Source organism: Labeo rohita, chromosome 5 (genome assembly GCF_022985175.1).
Source record: "Labeo rohita strain BAU-BD-2019 chromosome 5, IGBB_LRoh.1.0, whole genome shotgun sequence".
Taxonomy (NCBI): Eukaryota; Metazoa; Chordata; class Actinopteri; order Cypriniformes; family Cyprinidae; genus Labeo; species Labeo rohita.
In genome coordinates, this window is record NC_066873.1 from 11,398,084 (window position 1) to 11,414,678 (window position 16,595).

The following is a 16,595-nucleotide window of genomic DNA, read 5'->3' on the forward strand; positions in this document are numbered from 1 at the left end:
GTCAAGCTTTTCAGCCGCATATTGAATTGCAGTCAAGATGAGATGGTGAAAGACTTGGAACAGGTTTGTCGCATTGTTTAACATATTTCTTAGACAAAAAGAAGTTCTTTGAGAAACACTTGACCTTTTTCTTTACTGATCTTTATCGGTTTCACATAGGGAGATGTTTCAGAGACAGTGCGGATGTTTTTTGAGGACAGCAAGTCTTTCCCTCCAGCAGCCAAGAGTCTTCTGACTATCCAGGAGGTGGATGCTTCATTGAGCCGTCTGGCCCAACTCACAAAGGAGGACGATCAGCAGGCAGAGCTGCAGGACATTGCTAAAAAGTCAGATATAAATCATTTTTACGCTTTTATTATATAAAATTCTTATTACAGGTGTTTCCAGTTGTTTGAATTTTGAGAACGCTAACATAAAATGTGTTTCTTGATTCCCAGATGTACCGGAAATGATCTGAAGTGTTACATTCGTTTGGTCAAACATGATCTGAAGATCAACTCTGGGGCTAAGCATGTGTAAGTGTCGCTGACAATTTTTTTTTTTTTTTTTTTTTTTTGTTCTAGAAGTTCACTTCAAATTTACAGAAAATGTACTCACCTGCTTGTCATCCAAGATGTTTGTGTCTTTCTTTCTTCAGTTGTAAAGAAATTGTTTCTTGAGGAAAACATTTCAGCAATGTTCTCCATATAGTGGACTTCTATGGTGCCCGTGAGTTTGAACTTCCAAACTGCACTTTACATGCATAAAATAACAGATTGTTTCGCTAGATAAGATCCTTATTCCTCAGCTGGGATCGTTTAGAGTCCTTTGAAGCTGCATTTTGGAAGTTTCAAACTCACGGGCACCATAGAAGTCCATTAAATGGAGAACATTCCTGAAGTGTTTTCCTCAAGAAACATGATTTCTTTACAACTGATGGAAGAAAGACATCTTGGATGATAAGGGGGTGAGTAAATGATCTAAATCAGTGGTGCCCGACCCTGTTCCTGGAGATCAGCTTTCCTGCAGAGTTTAGTTCCAACCCTAATCAAACACAACTGTCTGTAATTATCAAGTGCTCCTTGAGATCTTAATTAGTTGGGTCAGGTGTGTTTGGTAAGGGTTGGAGCTGAAATCTACAGGAAAGTCAATCTCCAGGACCAGGGTTGAGCACCCCTGATCTAAATTATCTAAATTTTTGTTCTGGAGGTGAACTTCTCCTTTAAAGGCATTGTGTTTATTCTGCGTTATTCAGTGTGAATTTTCTCTTATCAGTTTGGATGCTGTGGACCCCAACGCCTATGATGCCTTCAAAGCCTCCCGAAACCTTGGTGACGTAATTGACCGAGTGCTACGGAACCAGCAGGATGCTTCTAATGGAACAGGGCCCAGAAAGATCCTCAGTGTGGAGGCATCTCTGATGACCCCCGTACAGCCAATGCTGGTCTGAATCTCTAGTGCTCTTAAATGGATAGTTCACCTAAAAATCAAAGTTGTGTCATTAACTACTCACCCTTGTGCCGTTCATCTTTGGAATCAATCAATCAAGTACTTTATTGTCATTGTGTAACACAACGAAATTTCTCTTGTGACAGTCCCAAGTGCAGTTAGCAATACACAATACAATACAATAAATTAAGATATTTTTAATGAAATCCAACTCTGTATAGACATCAACGCAACTACCATGTTAAATTTTTAATGATGTCCTTACTAACTTTCTAGGTCTTGAACATAGTAGTTGCGTTGCTGTCTATGCAGGGTCCAAAAGCTCTTGGATTTCATCAAAAATATCTTAATTTGTATTCCGAAGATGAACGAAGGTCTTTCAGGTTTGGAACGACATGAAGTTGAGTAATGACAGAATTTTCATTTTTGGGTGAACTAAAACTGAAGTTATTTTTTTTTAAAAAAAAAGAAACAATAAAAGATTGTCCCTAGTTTTTAAAGTTTTCTTAAATTGTATCAATTGCTTGTTTTACTTTTTTATTCTTGTAGGCAGAAGCATGCAAGTCCATTGAGTATGCCATGAAGAAGTGTCCTAATGGGATGTATTCTGAGATTAAGTATGATGGTGAGCGTGTGCAGGTCCATAAGAACGGCAGTCACTTCAGTTACTTCAGTCGAAGTCTCAAACCAGTACTCCCACACAAGGTCAGGACCTCCAGTCTGTTAGCTTTTCAAATTGAATGCCATGGGATATTTTATATACATGTTCAAAACCATTAAAATCTATTTTAAAGAGTTTGATTTTCTCCCACAGGTCGCCCATTTTAAAGATTTCATACCGCAGGCTTTTCCGGGTGGCCAAAGCATGATCCTTGATGCTGAAGTTCTTCTTATTGATACAAAGACCAGCAAACCACTGCCTTTTGGGACTCTTGGAGTGCACAAGGTAAACCAGAAATCAATGTGTTTTTGATTTGGGATTAACCCATTCAGACCCTGCGTCCACTGAAATGGGCATCACATGACATCACATTGTTTAAACCAAAAAAATGTTATGTTTTTAAAATATGAGCAATGCCTGGTCACTGATTGGTCCCTGATCAGTCAATTACAATGAAGATCTGACTCCTAACTTAATCTGATTGAGCTACAGACATCACAAAAGAGAGACATGATAACCAACTAGACAGGAAGAGGAGGAACCCCATATTTTACCTTTTATATGCAAAATTATGTTAATGGTAGACTCATCAACTTGCACCGTTGGAAATTAAGACTATAAAATGATAATATTCAAAGTTATTTTGAAGATCTGTCAGAGTTGCAGAACACAGGATTTTTTTTAAAATCTACTGTCCATTGCAATGGACATCAGGTCTTAGCAGGAACCTCATGTATTAGTTGTATAACAGGTTGAGAAATTTGTGCAAGCATTTCAAAGCTAAATACAGAGGTACAAATTCAGATGTTTTTAATGTTTTATGAACATTGATGTTAATTAATGAAATTAATATTAAAATGATTTCATTTATGTCTTCAAAGTGACTATAACCTGTGGATCAATTTTTCATTGGTTTTATTGAGAAACAGCCATAGTGGATGTGAGATCAGTGAATATACAGCAACACACACACTCACACCACTTCCACACACACTGATGCCTTGATGCTGTAATGCACACAATCATATATTTATCAAAACAATCAGCAAGTACACATAAACCCATACATATACACACAAAGACATTTATACATGTACTCAGATTCACCCATTTCAACCATAAAACAAGTTTTTTTGAGTTATCATCTTACCTTTTTCCACATTCTTACGGCATTCTTAAAATGGCATTATTTAGTCATTCTCATGTAATTTCATACTTTCATTCAACTGTGAATGGATGCTGAAACAAACAAACAAAAAAAAGCACAATGAAATTAATTCATGTAGACTCATGCACTATTCTACTATTCAAAAGTTTGGATATGTGAGTTTTTTTTTAATTGTTTTTGATACAAGTCTCTTATGCTTACCCAGGCTGTATTTGATTAAAAAAATCATCAAATGTTATTACAATTTAAAACAACCATTTTCTATTGTAATATGTTTTAAAATGCAGTTTTGTTTTCCTGTAGCAAAGCTGAATTTTCATTGTCATTACTCCAGTCTTCAGTGTCACATGATTCTTCAGAAATTATTCTAATATAATGATTTGCTGCTAAAGAAACCTGATAAAATGCTGCTTAACATCTTATTAATATTTTTACATAAAAACAGTTATAATTTCTTATCAATATTTAATTTTATATTGATACATTTGTTCAGGATTTTTTTATGTGAATAGAAAAACAGTGTTTAAAATAAAAATCTTTAATAACATTATAAACACCTACTGTTACTTTTGATCGATTTAATGTATGCTTGCTGAAAAAAGTATTAATTTCTTTTTGCTTTTGTGTGTTTTTCAGAAAGCAGCTTTCCAGGACGCTCAAGTGGGTCTGTTTGTGTTTGACTGCATTTATTTTAATGGTGTCAGTCTCATGGACAAGTGAGTTTTCATTTATCTGAAAGTTACTGCTGGTTTATAATGAAACATTGGAAATAATGAAACATTTATATTTTATATTAAAGTTTGATTGATATTTTCAATGTAAGACTTGAAAGATATTGATGTGGTGATGTTTTCCAGGCCTCTCTGTGAGAGAAGAAAGTTTCTCCATGACAATATGGTGGAAGTTCCTAACCGGATTCTGTTTTCAGAAATGAAGCATGTCACGGTCAGTTTTGCAGTGTTATGTTTTTCTTTCTTTACCCATCTGTATGCATATATGTTTTGAGCAGTGTTGGGTGTAACGCGTTACAAAGTAACGCGTTACTGTAATAATATTACTTTTTTCAGTAACTAGTAGTGTAAGGCATTACTCGTCTGAAAATGGTAATATTATTACAGTTTTCCCGAGCTAGTTACTTGCGTTACATTTGCCAGTAGCACCTTCATCACACACAAGGCACACAACACAGAGAACAGAAGGGAAGGGGTGGGGGCGTGAATGGAACAGTGATTGGTCTGGGTTTGGCACGAGGTATCATTTACCATCACCGAATGGTCGACACCCGGCAGCCGGCAGCAGAGCGGCACCCGCAAAGACAGATGGGGAAAAATGGAAGCGTCAACAACGGCAAGCTCTTTTTCAGAGGAAGGTTCCCAGTAGCGCTGCACAATTAATCGTATCGCAATCGCAATGTCAGCCTGTGCGATTATATGACGGCAAAATGTTGCGATTATATTAAATAAGTTTGGACTTGAGAACACCTGCTTTTTTTTTTTTTGGATTTGGATTTGAGATTACTGACACTGACCAGAGAGAGGTACTGTGCAAGAATTAGAGGCCCTGTTTCACCTGGTATTAACATGCGTTTTCTGATGCGTCGATCTGATCACAAGTGGACAATGCTAAGTACAGGTGTAAATAGGGGTGTAAAACGTTTTCAGCTTGTCCACTTTTGACCACATCCACTTTTCAAAATCCCGTTTGTGTCCCCCTCACTTTCAAATTCGTTTGTTAAATTAATGTCTCGTATTGTAGAAAGCACGCGCAGCGCCGCTGAGAATTCGCACGATCCTTAAAACGAAACCGAAAGTTAAACGCGCACACGCCTTCAAAAGCAATTTTAATACGCGCTTTTAGAGAGCGGTTCCACAGTGCGCGCAAATTAGGCTACATAACATATATATGTTGTTATTTGTATGTATCCTATAATAGGTTGTGTAGTTGTCTATAGCTCTGTATCAGGCTTAAAAAAATTGGTCTCTATTTGCACTTTGAACATTGAGAGAGTAGCCTAGCCTACTTTGATTATGGCTGCACTATTGTTTGCACTTAATACAGCTATTCTTTTGTTTAGACTATTTTTATTTATACTGTTTTTGTTTATATTTGTAAAAAAGATCTTCAGTTAGGAGGTCAAACGTTCTAGAAGCTCATAATTCATGTACAGTTCTAATGTCTGAAGAGAATCACATGAAGTCATACAGGAGAGACGCCTGTCAGTTGAGTTTGTAATGTATGTAAATGCAGGAATGTGGTCAGAAGTGGTCGAAAGTGGACAGAAGAGATGGATTAAAACGCCAGATGTAAACGACTGTGTCTCCATTGTCCACTTGTGATCCGATCGACCAAAAACATATCCAGTTGTTGGCATAATAAAGACCCTAAAGAACACTCCTCCTTTGTATCTTCTCCCTCCATCTGATGCATCTCAGGCAATTATAGAGTAATTAAGAAAAAAAATGTAACTAGTAATATAACTAGTAATATAACTAGTTACTTTCTCCAGGGAGTAATAAAGTAAAGTAAGGCATTACTATTTTTGAGAGTAATATGTAATATGTAATATATTACTTTTTTGAGTAACTAGCCCCAACACTGGTTTTGAGTGTTCAAGAATGTTTACGCATGTGTAAGCAAGTCAAGTTAATTAAAGGATGATGTTATGGTAAGACTTATGTTTTTATATAGCTAATGACATTGTGTCCCAACAGAGAGCTGCTGACCTGGCAGAAATGATCACACGGGTCATCAGAGAGGGACTGGAGGGCTTGGTTCTAAAGGATATCAAGGTATAGCCTGACTATGATCTGAGTGTAATACTAGCACAATACTAGATTTGTATGCCATCAGTATAACACTGTGTTCTAATCTGTCTTTCATCATACTGCAGATAAAATCTGGCCATCTAATAAGACGTGCACTATTGGTTACATGCCCAGAGTCGCTACTGTTACATAAAACTATAATTTGGTGGCACTCTTAATAGTATATTGCTAAGCGACATTGAATTGCAGAGGAATTTGACCTAATTTTCATGCCAGCCATTAATGTTTTTCTAAATGGTTATTGCTGCTTTGAGTGCCATCCAGTTACCTTCTAGGAATAAGTGTTGCATTTGTAACATTTTGTGTGACAAATATCTCAATTCTAAGCATTATGTAAAATATCAAATAGACAGCGAATATGGGCAGAAGTACAAGTTTTTTTGGCATGTTCACACCACAGGAACTGGGAATGATTTTAGTTATAGGAACACATTTTGGGAGGACTAAATTAACTTTTAGACAGGGTTCATACAAGGTACTTAATGTTCCAATTTGACTTTTTGATGCCTTTTTTATTAGATAGCACAGTAGAGAGCAGACAGGAAAGTATTGGGTGGAAAGAGGGGGGTGGGATCAGCAAAGGACCTTGAGATGGGAATTGAACTCGGGTCGCCACGAGCACAATTGTGCTACATGTCGGGCCACTAATCACAAGGCTATTGTAGTAGTACTGACAATTCACTGAGTAAACGGTAAAACGCTTTTGCTGGAGACGCAAGAAAAGGAAAAGATGAACCAATTCAATTGAGTCATTATGTTGGAACCACTTCGACTGAGTCAAACTCGTGACTTCGATCATTTATTTCAAACGATTCACTGGCAAAAGCCAGATCAAATTAAAAGAGCCATTCATTTTCAAATTTCGATATTGCTTCTAATGATTATAAAAAGCATACAGTGATGGGTAAAATGGAGTTTTTTGAAACTCCAAATCAGTTAAACCAGTGCATGACAAAATGATTCACCATTTCAAAGCGCTTCAATTGGATTGCGTATGGGATTTGCGAACCATCATTTCAGATCAGGACTCTGAGTGTGGATCACGAATCATTTCACTTTGATCGGAACTTTGTGTATCGCATGATATTCTTGATATTTGGGATTCCGATCTGGAAAAAAAAGATTTGCGATACACAAAGTTCAGATCGAAGTGAAATGATTTGCGATTCATGCTCCGAATCCTGATCTGAATTGATGGTTCGCAAATCAATATTCAGATTGGGAGCGTGGATTGTGAATGACTTGATTCAGATCGGGACTTCTTTCGCAAATCATTTGATTCAATTTGGGATTTCGGAGTGTGTATGGTGAATTATTTGTTTCAGATCAGAATTTCAGAGTGGTTCCGCAAATATTTTTTTTCTTAAACAATAGAAAACATCAAACAATTAAAGGAGAAGTCAACTTCCAAAACAGATTCATATATAATGTACTCACCCCATTGTTATCCAAGATGTTCATGTCTTTCTTTCTTCAGTCGTAAAGAAATTATGTTTTTTGAGGAAAACATTTCAGCATTTTTCTTCATATAATGGACTGATACGGTGCCCCGATTTTAAACTTCCAAAATGCAGTTTACATGCGGCTTCAAACAATCCCACATGCGGGGAACCATATCAGTTATATGAAGAAAAAATGCTGAAATGTTTTCCTCAAAAAACATAATTTCTTTATGACTGAAGGAAGAAATACATGAACATCTTGGATGACAATGGAGTGAGTACATTATATGTGAATCTTTGTTTTGGAAGTGGACATCTCCTTTAAGGCAGTGCAGTTATAAAAACAAAACAAAAAAAGAACAAAGTATACACAAATACAAATCCTTAAGAAATGTAACTGTGGTTTTACTCTAGTAAAAAAAACTATACTTTGTAATACTTTAGTAGTAATACTTTGCATTTGCTTTATTTTTGCTATTTTGCTTTATTAGTATATTTTTATTTATCAGTTTATCTTTTTAAAAAAAAATCGAAAGAGAATACATTGTCTGACGAGTGAGATCTCTGAAGTCAGATTGAAGTCTGATTAAAAAACTAGTAGTAGTGCTTGAAAAGTCATTTCATATTACAGTATCTGTGCAAACCCTGTTTAGAGTAAGGACTAACACAACACAATAAAAACTAGTTTTGACATAAGTGTACTAGTGTTGTCAAAAGTACGTCGGTATCGGTTCGTACTGAAATTTTAGGAATGTGATGGTACCAGCATTTCCTGCTAGTATTTTGAGCACTGTTGAGTGGATTCTTTTAACACCTCTGATTGCCCACTGTGTTCACGTGCTCAACAGATATGTCTTTGATTGGTTCATCGCTTCTTGCTCTTCGCCGAACAGTTACACGGATAAACACGTGTTTGAAAACCGAGTCTGTGCGGATCCCTAATAAGTGCTTAATACCTAATAAGTGCTTTGAGAACAGCGTGAAAGATGTGTATTTACAAGTTTTTGAAACGATCATCACTGTAGCTAATCACAGACATATCTGAGCGTGTGAATAAAATGGCCAATCAGAGGTATTTAAGAAAACGCTCAACAGTGCTAAATTTAAAATTTTGGACGGACTGGTACCATCAGAAGTGAAAGTGATGCATTACAACAATACATTTATGTTTGTGGGGTCACTTCATGGCTTTATTACTGTTTCAGGGTCATTATGAACCAGGAAAGCGCCACTGGTTGAAGGTGAAGAAGGACTATTTGAATGAAGGAGCGATGGCAGACACTGCTGACCTTGTGGTGCTTGGTGCTTTCTATGGCAAAGGCTCAAATGGTCAGTATCAGGAGTCCAAACCGAATGGGTTTCGAACAGTATCTGAACTTCTGGTGTAACAGTTTGAAATACTGTTTTTCTGTGTGCCAGGTGGAATTATGTCCAGTTTCCTTATGGGATGCTACGACCCAGAATCCAAGAAGTGGTGCACTGTGACCAAGTGTTCAGGAGGCTATGACGACGCCACCTTAGCCAGACTGCAAAAGGAGTTGGACGTCATCAAAATTGGCAAGGTAAATCTCATGATTTAATCAGTTGTGGCAGGTTTATGAAAGATGCATGTGATAATTTTCCTATGTATCTCGCTAACACAGGATCCAAGCAAGATCCCAGGATGGTTGAAGATTGTCAAGAACTATTACCCAGATTTCGTTATCCGAGATCCAGAAGTAAGACTCTTCCTAATACAACCGAAGGAATGCTTAATGTTTATGTGCTTGTAATGTGAAATGAGCTTGATAAGGCTCTGTTAAAAGCCTGCTTACAGTTGAGCATGTAATAGAAAAATGGCAATGAAAGAACTTTATTGCCTTGTTATCTCTTTAACTCAGATGAATGTGTTTAATAGTCCGTATAACACTCAAATGTTTAAGATGCTTGTACTGAATGGAAACCGTAGTAGTTTGTTTTGTGTATTGGATTAAAAGAAATAATGCATCCCATTTGTGAATGCTTACAGAAAGCACCAGTTTGGGAAATAACAGGAGCAGAGTTTTCCAAATCAGAAATGCACACCGCAGATGGCATATCCATCCGCTTCCCACGATGCACTCGAATGCGTGACGACAAGGACTGGAAGACCGCCACTAACCTTCAGCAGCTCAAGGTACCCTTGATTGGAAAATGATATTTGCATATATTTTGCATGGAGAAGCAACCAGGGACTTGTAGGATGTGCCATCAAGCGTCTCAAAGATAATGCTACATGTGTCATTTCAAACTAGTCTTTTCTTGGCATGTTCAAAATGATAAATCAACTTAAGTTGACATGAAATAAAAATTCACCTATTCACCATCTGTTTTGTAAATGCCTGTTCGGTTTCATTTTTTTTATTTTTTTTTCACCACAGAATGTTTCATCAAAATGTCACAACTCGATTTTCCAGTAAAACGTGTTTTTTTTTTCTGTGATGTATGGCAGACTTCTCTATTCATTTAGTCTGCTTAAACCCCACCCGCCAACAATCAATCAAGCTCACATTCTTTTTTTTTTTTTTTTTTTGTGGAATGCACATTTCACAAAATTCAGTCAACAGCTGATGGGTAGAACCAAGTCCCTTTTCAATATTTAATTTCTTTTTTTTTATTTCAGTAATCTGAGATTCTTGGATGCAAGTTGCTATATGAAAGAATAGCTGTTGCTACTTCTGTATAATCGCAACTTTCAATAAATTATCTTTCTTATAAATATTTTGTTTTTGCAGGAGCTGTATCGTATTTCAAAGGAGAACTGTGATTTTGAGGTAACAGCTGGTCCGTCCAAAACTAGCCAAAATGACAAGAGCTCCTCAGGAGGCGAGAGCGGAGGAAGCTCTCCTTCTGTGTCTCATGGAGCTTCCACAGCTAACAAGACCAGTGAGTGTTTACCATGAACAGATCCTGTTTGGTCTATGGTTGTCAAGTGTGACATTTGCATTGTAAAAGTACCATTAAAAAAAGTTCTTACATTCTGTAATTGTTCCAACTGTTCAGAAAACGGTCATACTCCCAAAGCAAAGGCAGTGAAAACCGAATCACCTTCTTCAGCAGTTAAGAGGAAACTACCCGCAGAGAAACAAGATGCCAAGAAGGTTTGTTATCTGGCGAACCCATATATACTATACTATTCAAAAGTTTAAGGTCATTAAGGATATGTTCACACTGCGAGCCTTAGTGCTCAATTACAATTTTTGGTTTTTTTTTGGTATAGCTGTTAGCATTGTTGTTTTAAATGTGGCCAGTATTAGATTTCCAGTGTGAACAGATCATGGTTCTGAAGTGAGAGAACAATGCAAACTGGGTTGCCAGGTTTTCATAACAAAATCTAGTCCAATCTAGTTTCTAGTTTCCCCACGTTCTGGGGAGTAAAAATAGCATTAGTGGGGTCACTTCAACCCATGGAGTTGAAAAACATCTGCAGCAAGGGATGTAACGTTATCAAAATTTCTTAGCACGATTATAGTGTCCAAAATTATCATGGTTATCAGTATATCATGGTGTTGTTAAAATGTGCTGACACACAAATCGTTTCACCAAGTTTTATATTTAAAAACAACAAATAAAATGACTTTTTGTTTGCATAAACATTAAAACTATAACATTACTAATGATGTCCGGACTTTAAGTGACATGACTGATAACAGTTTATCAAATAACATGTTCGAAATGTTCAAATAAAGCTTTGAGAAGGTTTCATAAAATGGTAAACCTCACATTATAGCCTTTAAATGAAAAAGGATTACGTAAAAATTAATTAAAAAGCTCCCAAAGTATAGTGCAATGACCATATCCCGTATCAAAACTCAGAATATTTCATTTCCATACCTAAAATGTATATTTTATAGTCACCCTTGTGCACATTGATTATAAACACAGCTAAACGGTTTCCTACCAGTGGCCATCAGAAAACTTAACATCTTGCAGTTTTATCACAGGTAGAATACAAAATGTTTCAATATAAGCATTTCAGTTGAATGTAATCTATGCGATATTTCAAACATTTAACCCACATGAGAAAAATCAACCCTTCGCAAAAATCAGCTAAATTCTGTGCAAAAAAAAAAAGTGGATTTGGCAACCCTGCATCCAATGTAAGCTGCAGGAATCAGATGTAACTGATCATGGGTCAAGACAAGAGTAAGGAGAGATAACTGACAAATCATGCTGGAGGATTTGCTGCTCAGCAGATAATGTGCTTATATCTGATCTTGTAAGATGTGCTCCTTTGATACAAAGTGCGTGTGATTGTGAAATTGAAAGTGAATAGCCGCTCATTCAAAAGATATTTAAATACTCTGCATAGTATAGCGACTTCCTGACAAATGGAAATTATATTCAATATTAGAATGATTGCGTGCGCAGGCGGTAATGGTCCAGAATTCAGCGGGAGCAGGATTAAGAAAACAGTCCCGCGTAGGGCTTTAATACAAAAACACACACAATGAATGGTGACTGCAGAAAGCAAAAGCCGAATCCCGGACATTCTGGGCTATTTAGAAATCCTGGCCTGACATGTCTGGATGCATTTTTTTGGTCCAACCCTTTTAAAACCTTCCAGCTTTCCGCCATGATTTCACACAAAACAAACTCTTCTGCGTGCTGAGACTGAATTTAAACTTTGCTTTATGCTGGATAGTGTTTATTCATGCAAGTTGTTGAAATCGTGGTAACTGAATACAGTTTTAATGATAATTAAAATATGAAACGGTAATACTAACTGTGGGGAATTTTATCATAATTTATCGTCAAACCGGTTATCGTTCCATCCCTAGCGGCAACAGTGGAAAAAGTAGCCCAAATCCGTGGGAAAACAGTGGACTTGGCAACACAAGCGCAGTGCGTTGTCATACGGAAGTAAACACGGAGGACATGATAATGCGTTTATGTATCGTGTGATCTGCCACAGAAGCCAGTGAAATTATGTGCAGGCAATATGAAAAATAAAGACATGAATGTGACAAGAGCAGAGTTTTTAAAACTTTAATGATACGAGCCTTCATGTTTGGCTTGTATATAGAGTTGTCACTGTGTACTTCCATTGACTATCTTTGGCGGCTGTCTTGATAACTTTGGGTATGTAAAATCTTTGAAGTGACTCCCATGAGCGCAGAATCGTGACGATGATCTAGAGTGACGTATAAAGTGGAATAAATTCCGATTTGACCGTTCACACTCCGGTCACATTGCAAAACATCTGATCTGTATCATATTTAGTACCACATATGGAAGTGGCATAAATCGGAATTGACAAGATCAGATTCCATGTGGTTTGTGCTATTCACACTGCCATGTGAAAAACAGATCTGGGTCACATGTGAGCAAAAAAATTATTGGATTTGGGCCAAATTTGCCTGCAGTGTGAACATAGCCTATTTTGTTTTTGAAAGTCTCTTAAGCTCAACAAGGCTGCATTAATTTAATCAAAAATGCTGTAAAACAGTAATACTGTGAGAGATTATTACAATTTTATTAGGTATTTGAATATAGTTTAAAATGTAATTTATTCAAGTGATGCAAAGCTGATTTTCATCATCATTACTCTAGTCTTCAGTGTCACATGATCCTTTAGAAGACATTCTAATATTCTGATTTGCTGCTTAAGAAACATTTCTTCTTATCAGTGTTGAACACAGTTGTACTGCTTACTTACTGACCTGAGCTTAACTTACTGACCCCCAAACTTTAATACGGCAGCGAGTTTTCTTTGAACGCAGGTTTAGTCTCTGATGCCATGTCATGGTTCATTTATCGGTTTTTAGATCATCTCTCTCCTCAAACCCTGTAATCTTGCTCTATTTCAGATAAAAACAGAACCTGTTCACAGCAATGGACAAAGCAAATTGAAGACAGTTCAGACAACTGACCCAAAGAATGAAAAGGTTTTTTTTTTTTTTTGGTTCCTCTTTTGGACTTAAAGAGATCACCAATAAATAATAGTAATTCTGTAAGTCTGTCGTCATTAAAGGAGAAGTCCACTTTCAGAACAACAATTTACAAAAAATTGACTCACCGCCTTATCATCCAAGATGTCCATGTCTTTTTGTCTTCGGTTGTGAAGAAATTATGGTTTTTGAGGAAAGCATTTCAGGAGTTTTCTCCATATAATGGACTTCACTGGTGCCCTGACTTTGAACTTCCAAAACGTAGTTTAAATGCAACTTCAACGATCCCAGCCGAGGAAGAAGTGTCTTATCTAGTGAAAAGATCGGTCATTTTTTTTCTGAAAATAAAAATGTGTTTACTCTGAGCACAAAAGCTTGTGAAGCACAGGCTCTGGGATGCGCGTCCATGACACTCATGTCGAAAGGTCACGTGGAACGTAGGTGGTACCCGGTATTTACAAAGCGAACGTGCAAAGACTAAGGAATTGCAAGTAAGTCAAACGCTGTTTACAAACAAAAAGGTACAACAATGTCGGACGATTCTGAAGTTGTAGGAGAAAATGAGATGGAGTTTTTTGCCATACTCTACCTTTTTGAGCCGGAGTACACAGACGATGAGCTTAGACGTGATTCGTAGCATCGTGGACGCGCATCCTAGAGCCAGTGCTACACAAGATTTTGCGCTTAAAGTATACAATTTTTTTTTTTTTGAAGCCGCATTTAAACTACATTTTGGAAGTTCAAAATCGGGGCACCAATGAAGTCCATTATATGGAGAAAAATCCTGAAATGTCTTCCTCAAAAACCATAATTTCTTCATGACTGAAGACAGAAAGACATCAACATCTTGGATGACAACGGAGTAAATTATTTGTAAATTGTTGTTCTGAAAGTGGTCTTCTCCTTTAACATTTGTTTAATAACTGTTTTTATCTAGCCAATGAAGGTCTCTAGGGTCCAAGCAACACTGGACCCCATTGACTTTCATTGTATTTAAAAAAAATAAATAAAAAAAAATTTGAAAGTAACTTCATTAGTTTTCTGCATAAAAAAAGTAAAACAGATTTGGAATTAAATGAAGGAGAGTAAATGATAAAATATTCATTTTTTTTGGTGAACTCTCCCTTTTAAAGAATTAGTTCCCTTCCAGAATAAAAAAAATTGCTGATAATTTACTCACCACCATGTCATCCAAGATGTTCATGTCTTTCTTTTCAGTTAAAAAAAAAATTAAGGTTTTTCAGAGAAACCTTCCAGGATTTTTCTCTTTTTAGTGGATTTCAGTTGGATTCAGTGGCTTGAAGGACGGGTTGAATTGGATTCAGTGCAGTTTCAAAGGGCTCTACGCGATCCCACCTGAGGAATAAGCGATTTATCTAGCAAAACGATTTGTTATTTTCTAAAAAAAAAAAAAAAAAAACGTATATACTTTTTAACCACAAATGCTCGACTTCACACAATATGTAATCACTTTGTAAAGGTCATGCATGACGTAGGCAGAAGTACCGACCCAGTGTTTACAAAGCAAACATGCAAAAGTAAAACAGTCTTTTTGAAGTTGGAGGAGAAAATGAGATGGAGTTTTTCGCCCTACCCTACCTTTTTGGACGAGAGTACGCAGACGAAGTACAAACCACGGGTGACCTTTCTAACCTGATTCTGTCATGTGTGAAGTCATAAACGCACATAGCTAATGCAAGATGAGCATTTGTGGTTAGAAAGTATATCAATTTGTATTTTTTGTTTTAGAAAATAATTGATCGTTTTGCTAGATAAGACCCTTATTTCTTGGCTGGGATTGTGTAGAGCCCTTTGAAGCTGCACTGAAACAGCAATTTGGACCTTCAACCTGTTGTTGCCCATTGAAGTCCACTATATGGAGAATAATCCTGGAATGTTTTAGTTTCTTTTTAAGGTAAATTATCTGGAACTCTTTATTCTGGAAATGAACTAGTCCTTTAAAGCTGAAGGGTGTAATTTTGCTGTAAGGATACTTCATCACCACTAAAGCCTATGTCATCTTCCTGCAGACACTACTGGACATTTTCACAGGCGTGAAGCTCTACCTCCCAGAGGCAGTGCAGGACTTTGAGAAGCTACGGCGCTATTTCCTAGCGTATGATGGAGATCTGGTGCCCGAGTATGACTCGGCTTCAGCCACACACACATTGGGAGAGCCAGAGGACAACAGTTCCGCTCAGAGGGTCACCTCCAACTGGATCTGGGAATGCATCCGAAAGAGGAGGGTGGTTCCTCCCTGCTGAATGAGGTAGAGAGATTGCTGGAAGGACACTACCACAAAGCTCTCAGGCATTTTGTCCTATAATGACATTGTTTGTTACTGTTTCATCAGACCCGCCGCTACAGCAATAACAGTCATTTGTGACAGACACAGCTGAATGAACATTTTCTAAAAGGTGTCTCAAATTCATGATTTTGTTCGCTTTACCACATTGTGGTATTTGACACATTGTACTACAAAACTGTCAGTTTGATAGGTTTTTAGGTTGGTTTTGATATTATTTCTCACTATGGATTTGCATATTTATCATTTTTAAACCATGTTCAGTGTCATTGCCACTCACTTCATGAGCTTATTCTTCAAGGAGGTCAATATTCATTTTGATGACTTTGTGATACAGTGTCATTTATCTGTTTTGAAAGAGATGTTTGTATGGAGTATGCTCTTGGGCGCAGGACGAGTGATTAACAATACAATAGTAACAGCCATAAGGCATGATTGTGGAATGAATAATTGTGTAGAGTAAATTGGGTGAGAGCCCTCTAGCTTAGTAATGGTAGTTGTGTGTAATTTCAACTGTTCCAATCATTCTAATTAAAACAAGCCTTTTATGCACAAAGATATTGATTTGTGCCTGAATTGAGTCAGTCTAGCACACAGCGGGGAACTGTAGTTCTGTTCTCCAATAAGAGTGATTGTATGAGTGTCTGTAGAACACATTCATTTTCAGCATTGGGTTTTTCCCCCCTTGTGTCTAATCAGTAAAGGTGAACTCAGTATAAAAATTTCTGGAGTTATACTGACACACAGAGGAGAGATGCAGAATAATGCAAACATGCGGTGTGTTTTTCTATTTAAAATGTTCAGTGGTGTGCATTTTTAATGTTTGAACTCAGGAAAACATCTATTTTTTTAACATA

The 16,595-nt window shown here is 37.0% G+C and overlaps 1 protein-coding gene across 2 annotated transcripts in view; it reads left to right on the forward strand.

Annotated features, from left to right (window-relative positions):
• lig3 (ligase III, DNA, ATP-dependent) overlaps positions 1-16,529 on the forward strand; it is a 21,027-nt gene extending 4,498 nt beyond the window's left edge. For both annotated transcript variants that reach the window (XM_051109365.1, XM_051109364.1), the window contains exons 5-21: positions 1-63; positions 160-326; positions 438-515; positions 1,255-1,423; positions 1,978-2,133; positions 2,243-2,374; positions 3,894-3,973; positions 4,115-4,202; positions 5,969-6,046; positions 8,730-8,853; positions 8,944-9,086; positions 9,168-9,242; positions 9,533-9,679; positions 10,278-10,428; positions 10,546-10,643; positions 13,353-13,430; positions 15,464-16,529. The exon at positions 1-63 is cut by the window's left edge and continues 89 nt beyond it. In XM_051109365.1, the coding sequence (XP_050965322.1) occupies positions 1-63; positions 160-326; positions 438-515; positions 1,255-1,423; positions 1,978-2,133; positions 2,243-2,374; positions 3,894-3,973; positions 4,115-4,202; positions 5,969-6,046; positions 8,730-8,853; positions 8,944-9,086; positions 9,168-9,242; positions 9,533-9,679; positions 10,278-10,428; positions 10,546-10,643; positions 13,353-13,430; positions 15,464-15,697 (2,061 nt within the window). In that variant the 3' untranslated portion in view covers positions 15,698-16,529. The remainder of the gene's footprint in view (positions 64-159; positions 327-437; positions 516-1,254; positions 1,424-1,977; positions 2,134-2,242; positions 2,375-3,893; positions 3,974-4,114; positions 4,203-5,968; positions 6,047-8,729; positions 8,854-8,943; positions 9,087-9,167; positions 9,243-9,532; positions 9,680-10,277; positions 10,429-10,545; positions 10,644-13,352; positions 13,431-15,463) is intronic.
• Positions 16,530-16,595: the final 66 nt, after the last annotated feature.